The 19656-nt window shown below is 55.2% G+C and overlaps 2 protein-coding genes across 2 annotated transcripts in view; both read left to right on the forward strand.

Moving 5' to 3' along the window:
- TANGO2 (transport and golgi organization 2 homolog) overlaps nucleotides 1-14168 on the forward strand; it is a 36657-nt gene extending 22489 nt beyond the window's left edge. The window contains exons 4-9 of the mRNA XM_056120348.1: nucleotides 137-256; nucleotides 1119-1233; nucleotides 4938-5008; nucleotides 8572-8725; nucleotides 10078-10182; nucleotides 13452-14168. Coding sequence (XP_055976323.1) covers nucleotides 137-256; nucleotides 1119-1233; nucleotides 4938-5008; nucleotides 8572-8725; nucleotides 10078-10182; nucleotides 13452-13572 — 686 coding nt within the window. The 3' untranslated portion in view covers nucleotides 13573-14168. The remainder of the gene's footprint in view (nucleotides 1-136; nucleotides 257-1118; nucleotides 1234-4937; nucleotides 5009-8571; nucleotides 8726-10077; nucleotides 10183-13451) is intronic.
- Nucleotides 14169-17584: 3416 nt separating this feature from the next.
- DGCR8 (DGCR8 microprocessor complex subunit) overlaps nucleotides 17585-19656 on the forward strand; it is a 31153-nt gene continuing 29081 nt past the window's right edge. The window contains exon 1 of the mRNA XM_056120342.1: nucleotides 17585-17738. The gene's annotated coding sequence lies outside the window, so the exon portion shown is untranslated. The remainder of the gene's footprint in view (nucleotides 17739-19656) is intronic.

Genomic DNA, 19656 nt, shown 5'->3' on the forward strand with positions numbered 1-19656 from the left:
GAACACCCGCATCTTCTGGGCTCCCCATCGCCACTACCCCTCCCCCCCTGCATCTTGCCTCTGGGTAGGGAGGCCAGGGGTTGCCAGCACTTGCTGTGGTGGATCCTGCTGGTGACATTGTTGTCATCTGCCTCAGGGCTTGACATGGAGGAAGGGAAGGAAGGAGGCACTTGGCTGGGGATCAGCACGCGGGGCAAACTGGCAGCGCTTACCAACTACCTGCAGCCACGGCAGGACCCGGATGCCCGAAGCAGAGGTACTTGGGTGGGGTTGGAGCCACGAAGGGACGAGGCCCCAAGGGGAGGGAAGGTCTCCCTCCTTCCCCACTGCCCTGCTGATTGGGAGGTATCTCTGTGTTAGAACCACCTTCTGCCTGGGCAACATAATCATTCTTCACTGTCATTTTTTTGGGGGGTGGGGAGGTGGGGGGATTTGGGTCACATCCTGCGATGCTCAGGGGTTCATCCTGACTCTGCACTCAGGAAACTGCTGACGGTTCTCGGGGAACCATATGGGATGACAGGGATTGACCCTGGGTCGACTGTGTGCAAGGCGAACACCCTACCTGCTGTACTATCGCTCCAGCCGCTCCTTTTATTTTTGGGCTGCACTTGGCTATGCTCAGGGCTTACTCCTGGCTCTGTGCTCAGGAATCACTCCTGGCAACAAACGGACCTTATGTGATGCCAAGGGTCAAACCTGGGTTATCTGCAAGCAAGGCAAGTGCCTTACCCACTGTATCTTATCAACCCCCCCCCCCCCCCACGCACACAAATATCATTCCTCACTTTGTCTCATTGCCTCCCAGGATTTCACTCATCACTCTTGTCTCTTTGTCCTCCACCCCACCTGTTCAAAGTTGGAAAAGCAGACCCCCAGAGAGGGCCACTCTTCGGACACACAATGTTCCCCCACCCTGAAGATTTTTTTTCCCGTCTCATGCTGGGCTCCCATATGGGGCTTTATGGAGAGGAAATATCAGTGAGCCGGGTCAGTGAGGTGTGGCTAGCAGGGGGTGCGGACAGCCCATTTCCCCACTTGCCCCCCACCTCCGCCTTCCCACGGAGAGGATCTCAGCCTCATCACCTTGACCCCGGGTATCTGTCCCCCGCACACAGGTGAACTTGTGGCCCAGTTTCTGACCACCGACATGGACTGCCTGTCCTACCTGAGGAAGGTCTCCACAGAGGGCCACCTCTACAACGGCTTCAACCTCCTCGCAGCCGATCTGAGGTGGGTCAGCGGGCCCCCTCCGTGTCACAGGCCAGCGGAAGGTGGACTTCCAGCCCTGCAACTTGGGGACAGTGTGTGGCAGCTTCTTCAGGGACCTTGTTCAGGAGGGGCTGGGGGCACGTCCTGAGGGCTGGCCCCCCCCGACCCCCCCCCCCCCCCGCGCAACTCACGACTGCAGGGACTTGGGGAGCATAGAGGGGGCAGGGGGCTGCCCTTGACACTGAGTCCACTGGCACCAGGGCGGAGAGACCAGACATAGCTGCAGCAGACACTCTCTGGGCACCGGGGACCCCTTACCCTCCCTGGCCTTCTGCCTCCAAGTCTTCCCAGGCCTGTGACGGAGAACCCTGGTTTCCAGACGCCTTTTGTTCACTTGCTGGAATGCAGAGCAGGGACTTGGAGGCTGGAGAAGGCAGCGCCAGGTACCAGTGGCTCTGACAGGAGGCCCAGGCCCACCGTGGGCTGGCACTGCTGGCACTGGGGCTGAGCGTTCTCGAACAGCCTATTCAGATTTTCCCTCTCATGGTCCCTTTTCACTGGAGAAATGTGACAGGGTCCGGTGTTGCCCAAAACGTCTTACAAGGCTTCATTATGTGTTTGATTTTGAGTGAATTTCTGGCCCCTGTAGGCTTAGAAATCTCTTACCATTGCCCAGTTTTCTGCAGTCCCCACATCTAATTGTGCAGCCCCACTTGGAGTTGTGCCCCATAGGTTAAGAGACCAGGTTTTAGAACAGGGGGATTTTTTAAAAAAATTTATTTATTTATTTATTTATTTATTTATTGAATCACTGTGGGAAAGGTTACAAAGCTTTCAGGTTTAGGTCTCAGTCATGCAAATATCAAACACATTTCCCTTTACCAATACTTATTTTTTACCATGAAGAACCCCAATAAAACCCCACCCCCCACCCCTCCCCGTCCCTGTAAGGCAGATGAATTCTAGTTAACACTCTATCTGCTTTGATTAGATTCATTGTTTCAATAAAAGATTCACCACTATTATTTAGAGTTTACCCCCCCCCCCCCAAATCAGACATGCTGAAAAAGCATTGTGAAGTGATTTGCTTTCTACAGCTGGGTTCAAGAATTAAATGTTGGTTTTGGATTTCTGCTATTTTACCTATTGACCCTGGAAGTATTTCTACTGAAAGTCAGATAGTTAAGAAATTGGTTTCTGTGTTCTGGAGTCGTGGCCGTGCTGGAGCGCCGCTCGTGGGGGCAACTGGTGGCCTTGGTAGGGCGTGAAGGGCGGAGCGAAACGCCCCCCTTCCCATGAGGTTTTAGTCGCCCCCACACTCCCGGCTCATACCTGCTGTCCACAAGGCTCCCATGTGGCCGCCATCTTTCTTTCCAGAGGGAGGAGGGCGGAAGGAAGCAACACCCTTTCCCCTCTGGGCAGAAATGATTGCCTGGATTAACGCATAGTCCTTTCATTTTTCTGCTCCAAGCTGCTGGGTTCTGCATTAAGTCCTTGTGCTTCTGGGGCTGTGGCCGTGCTGGAGAGCCGCTCGTAGGGGGCAACTGGTGACCTCGGTAGGGCGTGAAGGACGGACCGGAACGCCCCCCTTCCCATGAGGTTCCAGTCACCTCCACACCCGAACAGGGGGATTTTTTTTCTGCCAAGGCCACTTGGATGTTGATTTGCTTTGCTTGTGGGGAACACACCCAGAAGTGCAAGGGGGCTATGCCCAGTTCTTTTCTTTGGGCAGGGGCTCCTTCCTGCTCCCTTGGGAGATGCAAGCTCTGCCCAGCAGCCCTGGGTGTGTGAGAGAGGGGTCAGACTCACGGGCTTGTGGGCACTTGGGAAGGACCTGCCCTCTAGGGTGGTATCGGAGGTTACCTGCAGCACGCAGCTCCTGGGAGCATGTTCATTTTCCTACCCCAGAGCCTGGACCCTGGCCATGGGCTGGTAACAATGCTCCCAGGATGGCCTGCAGCCCAGGACTGTTACCCACTGCCCCTGCCGCCTAGGGAACAGAGGTTGCCAGTGACAGAGCCCCAGGTGGAGGGAGCATGGGTGTCTCGTGGGAGTTATGATGGGACCTTGTCCCCAAAGCCTGTTCTCAGGCCACCAGCAGGACACTGGTACACACGGTCCAGGCCTCCCCTCAGTCTGCCAATAGAGGGAATGTGAGGAGCCTCAAACGAGTGTCTCCAAGCCTTGCTGAGCAGTGGTGGGTTTCAACTGTGTGGGAGCATCCTGAGAGTGGGGTTCACTTTAGACTCAGTCTGTAGCAGTTTACCCTCTGGTGCAGTGAGCATGCCTCTGTCCTCACTCGGGGCCTCCTGCCCCGGGAGCGGGTGACGCCTGAGGCCCAGGGCCTTCTGCCCCAGCATCCCTGAGGAGGTGGTGAGTCTCTCTGAACCTGCCTTCATTACTTTTGGGCGGGAGGTTGGGGGCCTGTTTGTACACCATCAACTGTACTGTTATTCTTAGCTCTGTGCTCAGGGGACCATGTAGTTCCAGGAATTGAACTGGAGTCAGCTGTAAGCAAGTCAAAAGCTTTCCCAAATTCTTAAGAGTTTTTTTTTCCTGGTTGTTTTTTTTTTTTTTTTGCGGGGGGTGGGGGGAACGTGGGGGTGCTCAGGGCTGACTTCTTGCTCTGAGTTTAGGAATCATTCCTGGCAGAGCATATGTGGTGCTAGAGACCAAGCTTGGATCCACTGCATGCAAGACAAGTACCCTACGCACTGTGCCGTTGCCCCATCCCCCCCAGGAAGAATGTGAACCGCACGCAGAGGTGCGTGGGCCAGGAATCCCGCCTGTGGGTGGCACTCTGGCCCAGCCCTTTCTCTCTTTGTTCATGCCAAGGCACGGGCGTCACGTTCAGCAACTCTGGACAAAGGCCGCTCGCAGAAAGGCCAGGAGGAGCCCTCTTGAGTTTGTGGAAAAGTCATTCCAGGTTTTAGCAGAAAGATTTACTATGGTATTTAGGAACTGGAACATTTTTCCATTCTGGCACATTTCAGGCTATTTTTAAGTGCACACTCCTGCAGCTGAGAGTAGGTGAACGTGGTTCTGTGTGCTGAGTGGAGAAGCCTGTGGCACCCTGCGGCAGCCCATCTAGCAGGAGATGAGCTGTAGGAATGGGGCCAGATGCTTTATGGGGGGCTTGCTCATCTCCCTACCCTGCTCATGCAGGCAGCCTCAGGGCCTGGCATTGGCTGCAGGGTCTTTTTTTCTTTTTCTTTTTGGGTCACAGGGATTACTCCTGGCTCTGCACTCAGGAATTACTCCTGGCGGTGCTTGGTGGACCGTATGGGATGCTGGGAATCGAACCCGGGTTGGCCACGTACAAAGCAAATGCCCTACCCACTGTGCTATCGCTCCAGCCCCTGCAGGATCTTTTAGAGCAGGGCTTCTTAAGCTCCACTCCCACTCACCCGGCAGAGGCAGCACAGCCAGAATCCCATGGGATTCAGCATGTGTTTGTTGGTGCATTCATTTTCACGGTTGCCAAAGTTTTCATGACCTGGAGCTCAGTCATAGAGGAGGTGGTGACCATGGTTTAGGAGGCAAGGCTTTAGGTGGCGACACTTTCCCCTCTCTGGTCCCCTTGGGGAGCTAGCGCTGTTGATGACTCCTGAAGGGCGGGAGCCCTGATTCCCCCTTGACCTGGCCTGAGGAGCACTGGAGATGGGACATGGGGTCTGACAACAGTCCCATGGCTCTGGTCTGACCACTGTTCTCTCCACACACAGCACGGCAAAGGGAGATATGATCTGCTACTATGGAAACCGAGGGGAGCCCGAGCCTGTCGTGCTGGCACCAGGTAAGCCCCCTGACTCTGGGGACACTACTGGGACCCCTAGCATACTTCCAGAGACTGGGGCTCCCCGTCTTCTTTTCTTGCAGGGCAGGGAGGTTTGGGGCACAACCTGCAATGCTTAGGGGCTATTTCTAGCTCTGTGCTTGGGGTCCCATGTGCGATGCTGTGGATCGAACTGGGACCAGCTGTGTGCAAGGGAAGCACCCTTATACTATCTTGTCCTCTGACTTCTTTTTTAAAAATTATTTATTTATGATTTTGCGTGTGTGTGTGTGTGTGTATGTGTTGGGGGGGGATCCACACGCAGAGATGCTCAGTGGTTACTTCTATCTCTGCGCTCAGGAATTACTCCTAGCAAGGCTGGAGCAATAGTACAATAGGGACGGTGTTTGCCTTGCATGCAGTTGACCCAGGTTCGATCCCTGGCATCCCGTATGGCCTCCTGAGCACCGTCAGGAGTAATTCCTGAGTGCAGAGCCAGGAATAACCCTTGAGCATTGCTGAGTGTATCCCAAAAGGCCAACAACAACAAAAAAAGGGGGGGGGAATTACTCCTGGCAATGCTCAGGGAACCATATGAAATGCCAGGGATTGAACCCAAGTCAGCAGTGTGCAAGGCCAGCGCCCATCCCACTGTACTATGGCTTCAGCCCCTGGCCTTCTGACTTCTTTCTGTCCCAGAACTCTGCTTAGTTCGTACCCTGTGGTCCATGCTGGCCCATGGCCCAGACTCAGACCACATGAAGGTGCCACACTCAGGCCGCGTTCCCTCAGCAACAAGCCCTTTACTGGAGAACTGCGAGCGGATCCCCTCCCCCACTTCTCAGCAGTGGCCCAAGGCTCCTGTGGGGGCTGCTGGCAGGCAGCACACCAGGTGTCCTCACTTCTCAGTGCCAAGACCCCGGTGTTGGTGAGACTTGCCTTCTGCCAAATTGTTGCTGCCAAAATTTTTGGGAGGAATTCTTTCAACAGTATTCTGCATTTCCATCCCCAAGTCTGCACCCCCACAGCTAGATGTCACTTGGACCCCTCTGACTTTCTTTCCTTTTTGGCAGGGGGAGTTTTGGGGGCCACACCCTGCAGTGCTCAGGGACTATTCTTGACTCTGTGCTCAGGAATGACACCCCCCCCCCCCCCGCAGTGATGCTTGGGGCGGGGGAAACGGGACCATTTTTGGTGCCCAGGATCTAACCAGGTTGACTGTATTGAGTCTATACAAAGTCCATAGCATACAAGCGTCTTAAGTCCTGTACTCTGGCCCCCATGTCACTTTCTAGACAAAATTGTGCAGTCATCACCATGTCAACACTCCCAGAGAAGCTCCCTGCCCATGCGTAGTCATGTCCCCTGCCCCTCCTCAGTCCTAGAACCACTGATCTTGTCTGGATCCGCTGAGTGTGGTCCCTCAAGCACCGCCAGGTGTAATTCCTGAGTGCAGAGCCAGGAGGAACCCCTGAGCATTGATCGCCTGGTGTGACCTCAAAGCCAAAACAAATAACAATTTAAAAAAAAGTCCCAGAAGAAGAGACCTGAGGTTTGGACACTGGTCTCTGATGCTGTGTGGTGTTTGTGGGACTCATTCGTGCTGGCTCAGGGCTGCTCACTTTCCCTTTTGTGATGGAATCAGGTCCCAGTGTGTGTTTTCTTTCTACACTCATTTGTTAATGGGCACTTGGAGTATTTTCATCTTTCAGCAGTTGTGGGTAATGATGCCATGAGCATTTATTTCAAAATTTTGTGCAGCAGAGATATGCTTTTATCTCTCATGTCTACACCTCGGAGTGAAATTGCAGGGTTACAGGTAACTGTTTAACCTTTTTAGGAATTGAGAAATTGGCTTCCAAAGCACTTACATACCGTTTTATATTGATATTGTTTTGAATTCTCACCAGTTCTCTTTAGGTTTTAATTGTGTCCCGTCTTCATCAACACTTGTATCTTTCCTTTTTTGATTTTTTGATTTAAAAAAAAATTGAGCTATACCCAATAATGCTCAGGACTTACTCCTGGATCGCTTCTGGTGGGGCTTAGAGAAACACATGAGGTATCGGAGAATCAAACTCAGGTCTGCCACATGTAAAGCAAGTCTCCTACCCACTGTACTTTCACGCTGGCCCCAACATTTTTTCTTTCTTTTCTTTTATTTTCTTGGAGAGGGTCACACTTGGTGGTACTCATGCTACTTTCCTTGTCCCTTCTCTCTGTTGAGGTTGTTGTGCTGGTCACAGTCACACATATGCTCGGGTGTGGTGCTCACAGGGTCGCTCAGCAGCCTGCGGGGCTCAGGCATTCAGCCGCGGTGCTCCAGGTGCTCACACTCCTTTTGGCGCAGTGCTGACTTGCTGCCTGTTGCAAGTGGTAGCCGTGGGGCCTGCACACACGCTGGTTGTAGAACTCAGCCCCGAGCACAGCCAAGAGTGATTACTACATGCAGAGCTAGGAGTAAGCCCTGAGCTTATTGGAGGTGGTTCAAAAGCAAAGCAACAACAAAAACCTACACACGAAAAGCTTCGTCTTAGATTCAACAGTGATTTCTTAGTTTTGACACCAAAAGCACAAGCCATAACAACAAAAAAGATTGAACTTCATCAGCGTTCGATCTAGTTTTGCCAGGCAAGCACCTCAGCTGTGCTCTGTCTCTTCTCCTATCTCCTTGTGCTTCCTCTGGGCCTACTATACTCTGGCCGCTCGGCTGTGTCTTCTAAGTTTTAATACTTGAACATGTGTGTTTAGGGCCAACCTGGGGCATAATGGTTTGATTCTTGTGTCTGCTGTGAGTAGGGATCTACCTCCTGGCTTGCCCATGGATACCTGGTGCCCAGGATCTCTGTTGAATGGAGTTTCCTGCTGCTCCTGGGGATAAAGTTCATAACCTGGGGACTGGGGGTTGTGCTCGTGGGCACCTGGTGGAATGGGGCTGGCTTACAGGGAAGTGACTTCCATCACATCACAGGTAGTGGTGACTGTCCCCCAGGAGGGGGGCAAGGGTTGTGTATCTCTCCATGTCTTCTAACATTTCCAGCTCATCTGCCTCTGCTCCCTTCCACAGTCTCCAGCTCCGCCTGAAGCCTGTGCCTCCCCACCACCCTGGGGCCCCCTCTTTTGGTCGTCCCTTCTGCTAACCCTGGCAGACACAAGTGCTGACCCCCAGCAGCACCCCCGGCCCAGGGCTCCTCCTGTGTACCCTCCTGGTCTCGGTTTGCTGATTCTCTTAGCCATGACCTTCTCAGACTGATCCCCAACGTCAGCTCTTTCGTAGCTCAGAGATGGGACGGAAAGGGGGCCGCGGTTCCGCAGTACCCCCTTCCCTTTGCCCAGTTGGGTTTCTGGCCATTGATTCCTTAATTGCATATCCATCGAGACCGCCCGACCCCTGTGCGTGCCCCCAGTGCTCACTCAGATGTCTGGCTCTGCTGAGCTTTCCGTGCACACAGACCTGGAACAGACCTGGAACGTGCCAGCAGTGGGGCCAGACCGCCGCTGCCTTGCCCCTTGCCAGGTGGGCGGGAATGTCTCCTGAGTTCAGACCAGGACCTCTGAGCGGGCTGCTGGTCCTGCTTCCACAGGCTCCTACGGCCTGAGCAATGCCCTGCTGGAGACACCCTGGAAGAAGCTGTGCTTCGGGAAGCAGCTGTTCCTGGAGGTGGTGGAACAGAGCCAGGTGCTCCCCAAGGACGCCCTCATTGCCCAGCTCCTGGAAGTGCTCAATAACGAGGAGGCGTGAGTGGCCGGGCCCTGGGCAGAGGGAGGGTCTGCTGTGCTGGCCAGGGAGGGGGACCTGCTGCCCTCTGCCTCCCTTGGGCATATTAGGTTTCCAGTGGGGTCCTTGGATAACAGGTGTGGGATCTCCAGGCCTGTGGGCAGAATCTCTCTGCTGTCAGACACAAGGCCTGCTGCTGCTCGTTTAGAGCTCAGAGTAGCTGGAGGTATCCCTCTGCACAGAGAGGGCTGGTGGAAATTCCAGAAAACTCCAGGAGCTTACTTGGCAAACCACAGAAACAAGATGCCAACCTGTGTGTGTGTGTGTGTGTGTGTGTGTGTGTGTGTGTGGTGGTGGTAGTGGTGGTTGTGGATTTTTAGGGTGTGACAGTCTTTCCCACACACTGTCCCACCAGTGGCCAAGGCAGACCTGTCCCAGGAATTACCTTGGGGAGGGGGTAAGAAGATGATTTCCTCTGCTTTTTTTAGGGGCTCAGGAATTAATTTTCATCTGTGCAAGGCAATGCCCCAGCCCAGTTTTCTCTTGGGAATCCTTGAGGCACATCAGGTGGTTGCAGCCCCAGAGCTGCCCCCCAGCCTGAGGACAGGGCAGGTCCAGCTGGCTTCTTCCCCCTAGTGGTGCAGCCCTCCTGTCCCTCCATGCCCACCCCCAGCCAGGCTACTGTCTGACCCAGTGGCCCTGTGGGAGTCTCCTTGGCTGCCTCCCCGTCCTCTCTCTGGGGACCCCTCCAAGACCTGCTGCCCCTTTTCCTCTCCTCTCTGAAGCTGGCACCCTGGGCCTAGCACAGCTGCCCCTTGGGGACCCCCTGCAGGGCCCATCCTGGTGACCCATGCTGAGCTCCTGTGGCCCTGTCACTGCTGTTGTCCCATAGCTGGTGCTGCCGTGTTTGATGTCCATGGTCCGGCACTGGCTGATGGGCTTGAGTGGGCCTCTGTGGCATGGACAGATACCCACAGGGCACCTCGCGGGCAGGCAGGGTGGGCTTGTGCCCTGGTGACTGTGTCAGCCCACCCAGAGGAGGGGGAGTGGCTGCTGCAGGCTCCAGAGATGGCTTCTGGGCTCCCCAGTAGGTCACTCTTCCTGGGATTCCTCTGCCCAGCTGGGTTTTCCTCTTTGCCAAGCTCATGGGCACTCCAGGCCCTGGGAGTCTGGGCTCTGGGGGAACCCGTGGCGACTCTGGCAGGGGGTGACTGCCTGGTGAGCAGCATCAGGCACACGGGGCCGGTGGTGGAATCCCAGGAGAGGCTTGATGGAGGTTTCTGCTCACGAGCAGGAGACGCTGTCTGTCCCTCAGTCCTCACTCAGGATGCAGAGGCAGGAAGCTGCAGCGACTCCGTCTCTCTCCTTGCAGGCAGCTGCCAGACCCGGCCATCGAGGACCAGGGCCGGGAGTACGTGCAGCCCATACTGAGCAAGTACGCGGCTGTGTGTGTGCGCTGCCCAGACTACGGCACCAGGTGCGCCCTGTCTGGTTGGGGGGGGTGGGGGCGGGTCCTGCAGTCTCTGCCCAGGGTGGGTGCCTGTGGGTGGGGGAGACCTGCACCACGGTTAACAGAATCCCATCCAGAATGCCGGCTCCCTCTGGCACCCCTGCCCCGCACGCAGCCCCGCCTCTTCTGACATGGCCCTGGGGCTGGGGTGGCGTCGGAAGCTCCAGTGGATACAGCCCTGCAGGCCTGGACCTCCTACCGCGCAGCTCGTCCCTGCGTGCACTGTACCTCCAGGCCTGTCCTATCCTAAGTGTGACCCAGGAAAAGGGTCACCACTGCTGTTGGCTGCAGACCGAGGCCCTCTGGGAGCATGTCCAGGACGGGGGTTGACAGTGTTCTTTTCCCGTTCTCTTGTGGGTGGAGGAAGAGAAGTGGTGCCAGGCCCAAAACCTGGACCACCCTCTTCCATGGCTGCCATGCGGGAATAGGGGGGCTGCTGCCAGAGACAGCATGTGGTCTCAGGCGTCCCCAGTCTGCTCACTTTGCTTCGGGGTCTGCAGTGACCAGGGTGGACAGGCTGAGGTGGTGACAAATGGCAGCTGGTGCAGGGTGCTGCCACGTGTGTGTCTGCTCTTGGGGTTCATGTCTGGTGAGAGAGCGAGGCCCCTTTTGTTTCTTCAGGAAGCAAGGTTGGCTTGTCATCACCTCTGCAGCTCCCTTGGGAGACTGGGGCGGGGTGGGGAATCACAACTCTGCCAGGGCTGAGGACATTGATGTGAGGGACAGACATGACATCCTGGCGACCAGCTGACCTAGAGGACAGCAGGCCTGAGTCTTCACCGCCCCCCGCCCACCACAAGGCGACTTCAAGTCTTGTCGCTGGTGTTGGGGATGGTGGGGACACATATGGCATGACGCCCTTAGCAATGGCTTCCCCCTGGTGGACACGGGTGCTATGCCCCATCCCTCAGCTCCTGTTCTACCCCTCACTTCCGTGTGTGTGTGTGTGTGTGTGTGTATTCACAAAATAAATAACTGATCACGGCTGCGGTGGAGACATGGTCTCCAAGTGCGTTCAGTGGCCATGAGCTGCTTCTCCCACTCGGGGCCTGCAGCCGCTGCCAACAGACACATGTAGGAGGGAACAGGGCCGCCAGGCTGGTTGGTGATTAGTTGCTGTTTATTCCGTTCTCCCCACGTGCCTGTTCCAGTCTCACTGAGCGCCCCATTCCAGTCTCACACTGCCCCTCATTTCCGGCTTCTCCTCCTGTTCCCCATGCTAGTCTCACAGCCTAGGTCTCCTGCCCAACCTACAATCAACTACAAGCAGGTGAGGTAGCACAATCAACATACGAAAGCCCTTCCTTCAGAGGAAAGCTCTTCTAAGATAAGACAAAGATCTCCTGCAGCCAGGAGATCCTAAAGGGTGAAATACCATTTAGGGGTGTGTTTCTACTTTCCTTAGTCCAACAACCATCTTAAATTTACTTCTGAATAATCTTTCTAGTAATTTTGTATGGACACAGAGATATATTAAGCTTGTAGGGTGGCTCTCTGGGGGACATCTCGCTATGGATCCCAGACTCAGTGCTCAGGCCAGATTAGTCTTTCCTAACACTAGCAGGAAATCCAGTTGTTACTCTTTGGATCATGACAGAATTTGTCCCTGACCATGCTCTTAACTTATAGTTAAGTATCATGGCTCTTGGCCTGACCCATTTCGATGCCAGGATAGCTCACAGCTTGCCCTGGGTCCTTTCCAGTCCCTCGTTGGGACCCTTGCTTCGGGGGGGGGGGTGGGATGCTAGGAACTAAGGGCAATTGAGGCTTAAGTCGAGAAAACAGATGCCCAGGAGTGAATATATTCAGAGTCAATTAACTTCCGAGCTGCAAAAGCATAGCATTAACTGTCTTCCTGTGTCCATACAAAAAGGACATTGCTCTGAAGTAAACTGTGCAGAAGGACATAAGAGAAGGAGAAAAGCAATATTTTACTTACAGATATAAAATCAGAGATTTCTTTACAAGTCACAGGTACTGCTTAGGGGAAATAGGTGATTAACCGGTTGGGGAAGCAGAGCACAGAGAAGAGATTAAAGATAAACACAGAGGAATGGGAGTGCCTCAGGAGCACTGTGATTGGTGTGACCCAGTAAACCTAGGTTCCCTGTGGCCAGGGAGAAAGGACAAACCAATGTTACCCTACACCTCTGGACCGGGTTTGGGTGCCAAGTTGCATGCTCATGTGTGCTGCTATGTGTGAGACCAAGTGCTGGCAAGTGCCTGCAGATTCAAACCATTGGTTCACCCCCCAGTCTGCAGTCTGCAGGTGCCTGCCCTGCTCACGGGCCTGTCCTGCACTTGAAGTGGTGGTGGAGGATTCAAGAAAGAAGGACCCCAAAACTGAAGGGAAGGTGGTTAGGAGAAAGAATGCTAAATATTTGGGACAGGGTTCAGAGTAAGTGGGCAACAAGACTGAATACTGCTTTTGATTGATTTATTTTTGGTTTTGGTTTTGGGACCAGGCCTGAAGGTGCTCTGGGGCTACCCCTAGCCCAGAGCTTGGGAATTGCTTCTGGTGGTGGTTGGGGAACCAAGTGGCGCTGATCTGAGCCTCTTGCATGTAGAACTTGTGCTCGTCTGTTGAGCTCCATTTCTAGCCCAGGGAGTGGGTGGGGGTGGCTGGGTGTTAGGTGCACATGGCCTGGGCCTCAAGGGGATGTAGATAGTACACCGGGTAAGACACTTGCCTCGCACACAGCCAACCCAGGTTTGATCCCCGGCACCCCATATGGTCCCCCAAACCCACCAGGAATGATCCTTGAGCACCAAGCTAGCAGTAAGCCCTGACCATGCTGGATGTGGCCCCCCCAAAGTGACCTGCTCCCCCAATGACTAGGGCCTTGATTTCTTGTTAGAGCCCAGTGCAGTGAACTCTCTGGCACCTTGTAGGGAATCCTGATGAGTTGGGCAGTACATGGTGGGTTCAGGGGCTGCTCCAGTGGCAGTGGTGGTGGTTGGGACTTGTGCAGGGCAGGCCAGAGGTATTTTAGCATGGTTGAGATGGACTAGTTGGGTATGGACTGCAGGGCCAGTGTAAAGCTCCAGTCCCCACTGGGCTCAGGGCTGAACCCCCCAGATTGACCCACCTGTTCCCTAAGGCTGAGGCTGCTCCTTTGTGGTTATCCTCCAGCCATTCCCCAGGAGTGGGGCAGCGGGCCCTCCTGCCTTGGCTCCCACCTCTTGCCCAGGGGCAAGGGTAGCAGGCTGAGTGTGTGCTCTGTGCTCTCTTACAGAACCAATACGATCATCCTGGTGGATGGGGATGGGCACGTGACCTTCACGGAGCGCACCATGCTGGACAAGGACCCTTTGCGCTGGGAGACCAGCACCTATGAGTTCAGGCTGCAGAGCTAATGGGCTGCTGTGAGGGGAACAACCCCAGCCACATGTACCGCCCATAATGTTCCATATCCCCAGTGCCAGGCCCTGTGACTTGTGTGCAGTCCATCTGTCTCCCCGTACCGAGGCCTGCCATCATGCTGCCCTTGGGGAAAGATGGAGGCATGGTTGGGGCCTGAGAAAAGCTCTTCGGAGAGGAAGAACAGCCTGCCTGGTGGACTCAGGGCATCCTGAGTGTGCTGGGGGCCTCCTGTGGGGAGCAGTTTTGTATGTGTTTGGGGCTCCACGTGGGGGGTGGGCCCACCTATACCTGTGCATCTCAGCAGGCTCTCAGGTATTAAAGCATGTGGATTATTTATAAGTGGGCCCAGGTGAACCAGGGGTCACAGCCAGACTGTCTTGTCCCTTGTCCCTGGGAGTGCAGTTCCAGAGGGATCTGTGCTTCAGTTGCTTCATGCTGAGAATAAACTTTGAGGCAGTGACAAGCCTGTGCCTGGCAGGCTCCTGACTTGTGTGACAGACAGGCTGGTGCTGACATGGCTGTGGGCTGGGTGGGGGCTGTTCCCGGGCCTTGGCAGCTCCTGTGGATGCAGCACAGCTGTGGTAATGACTCTGGGCTCGAGGCCTCCTGAGCATCCTCGGGTGTGGAGGATGTGTGTGGAGAGTCACAAACTTTAGGACCCTTCAACTGGGTTATGGAGCCAGAGGTTCACAGGGCTGTGGGATGAGCCTGCTGTGAGGACCCTGGGAGGGAAGTATGTGGTCTGCACTCTGGGTAGACCCCGGAACCAGGGAAGGGGGAAGAGCAACCCAGGACTGGGGTTTTGTTTTGGGTGAGCGCTCAGAATTTCTCCCCACCCCACTAGAGTGGAAGGTTTCAGACAACCGGTGCTGAGGCACGTTATCTGCCCCCATAGCCGGTGGGGGTGAGGGGAGCCTCTGACGGGGTGCACTGTAGACCTGCCCTACACTGGCTCCCCTCTCCTAACCTTCCCCTGTTCTGGACACTCCTCAGGGGTCCTTGGCTCGTTTTGAACTCAGAAGAAAAATACTCCAGCACAGTCAGGCCTGATGGTGGCTCTCAGCAGGAAGGCACCCACACCCCTGGCCCAAGGCCCTCACCTGTGTCTAGCTGAGCTACAGGGATCCAGTCTCTCAGCACCCTTCCACCGCATCAGGGAACCACCCCATGTCACACCAGTGCCCATACTGGCATCCCTCAGACTGGACATGTCCTCCACCCTTGGACATGTCCTCCACCAGCTGGATGAAGCTATCTGTGAAAACACTCTCCTCTCCATCCCAGATGTTTACCCCTGGGCCTGTCTAGAGGAAAAGTTTTCCTGGCACTTGTCATGCCTCCCCCGCCCCCGCTTGCCCTGGACTCCCCATTGCTGGTATTCTCCAGGTGGGGGCAGCCAAGATATAGATTCTTTTATTTTAGGTTGAAATATATGTCTCCTCAAAGATATGTTGGCGCCCTAGTCCCTAAGGGCGTGATCTTGGGCCTCTGTAGAGATGGCTTAGAGAGTTCAAATGAGATCACTAGGGTGGGTCTCAATCCCATAGGTGTCTTGATAAAAATAATTCTGGACACAGACGAGCCCAGGGCTGGCGTCTATGAAGATTGGACTTATGCTGTCACCTACCATGGAACCGCTGCGCACTGGGAGCGAGGCCGGGAACAGACCTTCTCTGTAGTTGCAGAGCGCTGAGGCCCTGCCAACACAACAGTCCCACATGTGCAGTTTTCAGGTGTGGTCCTGTGGAATATTCCTGCAGCCCACCGAGGATGATGTAACCCTTGATTGAGAAATACTGCTCTAATTCTTAGTTTTTAAAATTTTTTTTTTTTGGTTTTGGGTCATATCTGGTGGTGTTCAACGCTCGTTCCTGGCTCTGAACTCAGAGCACTTGTGGCAGTGCTCTGGGGACCATATGGGATTCCGGAGATCAAACCCCGATGGGCCACATGCAAGACAAGTGCCCTATCTGATGTGCTCTCTCTAGGGCCCTAAATCTTAACAGCATACCTGACTCCAGCAAAGTATTACAATCCGGAAAATGGCATTGATAGAAAACTCTACTTTTTTGGGGGGAGGAGGGTGGGAGGAGGGAGATCGATGGCCACATCTGGCTGTGCTCAGGGCTTAACCTGGCTCTATGTTCAGGGATCATTCCTGGAGTTCTCAGGGGACCATATGGGTTGCTGGGGATTGAACCTAGATTGATTGCATACAAGACAAGTGCCCTTGCCTCTAACTCTGTCTATTATCACTATGACCCTTGGGTTCTAGCTTTTGTTGTGTAAAGAATGCTATAACAGTTGGTTTTATTTCTCTAAGCAAAGGAGAAACAAAGATATTACATTCTCTAATGTAATATGTACATTAGAATGGAGGCCAGACTGTTAGCTCAGACTTGGAGGCAGTTCTCAAAATAACTTCATACCAGTGAGACTATAACTTCCAGGTTTGGGTGGATCCAGGTGATGATGTCTAGCCCGGTATCTGGGGGTGAGTTCTGATAAGGGAGGCAGCAGTTAAAATTGAAAGTTTTATTCAGTTTCTCTCACCCTGAGGGCAAGAGGAGAGAAGCAGTCTGAATTTAAAAGGCCTTTTGGTTAAGTTTCCTGCCTGGCTAACGGTGCAAAAGCTGGGGCTGGGTGAAGCCATTGGGGTATGAGGGGGAAATCTGAGAAGAACCGACAAAGGCTACAGTTGCAACAAGAATGAAACAGGGTAACAGCTCCTGCAGGTGCTTTATTGTCTCTTACCAGGGTAAAGTTACTATTTTCACTTTGCAACTAAGTTGCAAAGAAACTGGGGGAAGAAACACTGTAACTTTGTAAACCAGCTACAATAACAAAATAAAAGACCATTCATACTTTTTGCTCACTATATGTAGTATCCTTATTTTTTTGCCTGTTACAGTTACTGTACTGTCCCTTTCCCATTAACTTATGGCCTGTTAAAATGGGGGGCATTTGTGCTAAGTCCAGGAAGGCTTTAATAAATACCATAACCAAACTGAAGCTCAGGAATGTGGCTAGTCTCAGTTGGTCACTATGGAATTTTCTGGGCAGTACCAATGAGGTCATCTTTTCCTTTCCCCAGAGGAAGATGAGATAATCAACCACAAGACCTTTTTGCATTCCCTATAGGGTGGTTACTTAAACTTGCAAGGATTCTCTCTTCCGTTATCTTCCCTTTTTATGCCTCAAGCTTTTAATTACCTACAGCTTTTCGGAGTTCTCTTCGGGTGCTAGATAGATGGCTACCCAATTTAGTATTCGTTTAGTTTAGTCGCTTTGCTCTCGAAAATGGACTAGATTGAGTGTTTATTGAACACTTCCCTTTAGCCAAGCCCCTGCTAGAGCATGAACACCTGTACGGTTTTCCCTTCCCAATCAGGTTCATAGCTCTTCCTTAAAAAAAAAAATTAGACACAAAAGTTACAAAGTTATTCATGATTGGGTTGAAACATACAATGTTTCAACACCGATGTCTTCCTCAGTCTCCACTTGTCTTGCCATCCCGTTGCCTCCCACCACCAGTCTGCTTCTACGAGAGGCGTCTAGCTCCCACTCAGTGGGAACACGAGCACCGCGTGCGAGTCTGCACGCTCGCGCGGCCTACGCTGGCGTGGCAGGGGCCCCTAGCCGCCAGCCAGCTCCCGACGGTCCCGACACGCGCGCTCCCCGGCCTCCCCGCGCCCCCCGCTCCCGGCTTTCCCCGCGCGTCCCGTCCCGCGCTGCCCCGCTCCCGGCATCCTCCGCGCTGCCCCGTTCCCGGCGTGCCTCGCGGTCGGCACCCTCCGCGGGTGGAACTCCCACCCCCTCCCGGCGGCAACCGTTAGCGCGGCCGCGGCCGCGGCGGCTAGTCCCGCCCCCCGGGCCGAGCGATTCGGCCGCGCGTCGTGGTCGCGAGCGCCGCGCGTCGCCGATTGGCGGCCGCCGCAGCCCGCTCGGCTGGTTCCCCCAATGCGGGCACGCCGCGCCCCGGGATTGGCCGCTCTCCGCCAAGGCCCGCCCTCGCCCCTCGCCCCTCGCCCCGCGCGGCAGGCGGGTCCCGCCGACCGGAGAGAGCCTGGGCGGTCTTTCTAGGTGCGGCGCCGGGCGGCGAGGGCCTGCCGCTGCGGTCGGGCTGCGGGCAGCGCGGGGCAGGCCGCGGGCGCCGCAGGTAGGTGCGGGGCGCGAGGGGCGCCCCGCGGCGCGGGCGGACGCGCTCTGCGGCCTGCGCGCGGGCGCGCCCTTCCCCTCCATCCCGGGCCCAGGGCCGCGGGGCGGGGCGGGCGGGGACGCGGGGGCCCGGCCACGCGGACTCGGGCCTTTGTGAGACACCAGGGTCGCGGGCCTCGGCGAGCGCGGGCCCGACGCGGGTCCCGCCGCGCGCGGGGGGCTGGTGGGAGGGCGGGCCGGGGCCCACTGGGCGCGGACGCCGAGTGCTTTCCGCCCCGGGTGCGCCTTCCGAGTGCCCGCGAGGCGCCTTGGGCGTGCCGGGCCGGGACCCCCGCGGCGCACTCGCGCGGGGCCCGGGGCCCTGGGTCGCGCCCATCCAGAGCCCCTGCCTGTCTGTGTGTGACCGGGCCACCCGGACAAGTTCCCCAAGTGTCTTCTCCGCCAAATGCACACGGAGAAAGTGTTACGCAGATCGTTGGAATTTGGTTTCTTTGTAACAATGAACGCAGCGGAAGTGAACGGAGGTGGCAACCTGTTGACAGTGTTTACCGTCAAGTCTCTTTTGACGGACTTGGAGTGCTCGTGGTCGGAGTCTGGTTCACCTTTTGCATGCTCGCATGTTGCCCGCTGCTCCAAAGCCCCGTTTCCAGGCTGTGGACTGCTAGGCCAGCCACTAGGCGAGGCTCCTCTGTGTCCGTGCTGAAGATTGGATTCCTAGTCGCGGGGCCTGGTGCTGGGACGGAGAGGAGGGTGTTGTCGAGCGCTAAGACGGCCCGTCAGTCACCAGAGGGAGTTGGTGGGACTGCCTCTGCGTGCAGGACGTGAGGGCTGTTGGAGGATGACAAAAGGCCTGGGATGAGGTCATGCGCTCTGGGCTTGGGTGGGAGGCTGCAGTAGGAGAGGCCTGAGGGAGAGGCCTCAGTACTGGACCTACGCATTGGGAGCTGTGATGCCAGCCCAACAAGTGGACGCCAGCGAAGGGCACTGTTGAAACGCGTTGGTTTTACCCCCCTGCCAGGGATCCAAGATGAAGTGAGTGTGCTGCTGGCTTGCAGTCAGTCAGTTGGCACAGCAAGGTTTGCATGCAGTACAGTCTGCTGGAGCAGTAGTGAGGCCAGCGAGGCAGGAGAGCTGCCCGTTGGGTCCCTTCTGTCAGGGTCCTGGGGTGGTTTTCCAACTGTGACCTTGGGATAGGGAATAATGATTCTGAGTGGGTTTCCCAGTCTTGGTCTCTTGTCCAAGCTGTCCTCCTCTTCGTGGTGCTCTCACCCAGTCTCCTGGCCCCAGTGCTATTTCTTGGTAGTTCTCTTGCTCTCCCTAACCTGGTTGGAACCTCTGAGCTCCTGTTGCCATTTTCATAGCTCCATGTGTTACTTCACTGCCAAGTTGCCATGGGCCAAACCCGACCTGAGTTTTGTCTGCCCTTAAATACGCCTCGAACCAGCTGCCTTCTTTCACTGGTTCTGCATCTGGCAGCTCTGCGCTTGAGTTTGGAATGGCCTGGCTTCTTCTAGGCCTTTGTGCGGCCCGTCTTCCTACCAGCTAAAGCTCTGCTCTCACTGGACACACCTCTCTCCTCTCCCAGTCTTTACTGGTCCGTGCTGCTGGATGAGCTTTTAGTCTCCTTCCCCTTTACGCTTGTTTCTTCATCCTCTCAGCTGCAGTCTTTCCTTGTGCAGAGTAGTTATTCTGAAGTGCAAGGTGAAGGTTAAAACCAAAGCAGTATAGATTGGAGCCCTCCTGGCCTGGTGGTGAAGCGCTTCTGATTTCCAGCTGTGTGACCTTGAGAACATTTCTTAACCTTTCTGATTAGTGCTGTGTGAGAGCCAGCAAATGAAAATACGTCAAGTTCTTGAAACAGGGACTGCGCCTGCTGCTCATGGCAACCTTACCTGCCTAGCTGTCTCTTTCTTACAGAG

The sequence above is a fragment of the Sorex fumeus genome, unplaced genomic scaffold (genome assembly GCF_029834395.1).
Source record: "Sorex fumeus unplaced genomic scaffold, SorFum_2.1 ptg000043l, whole genome shotgun sequence".
NCBI lineage: Eukaryota > Metazoa > Chordata > Mammalia > Eulipotyphla > Soricidae > Sorex > Sorex fumeus.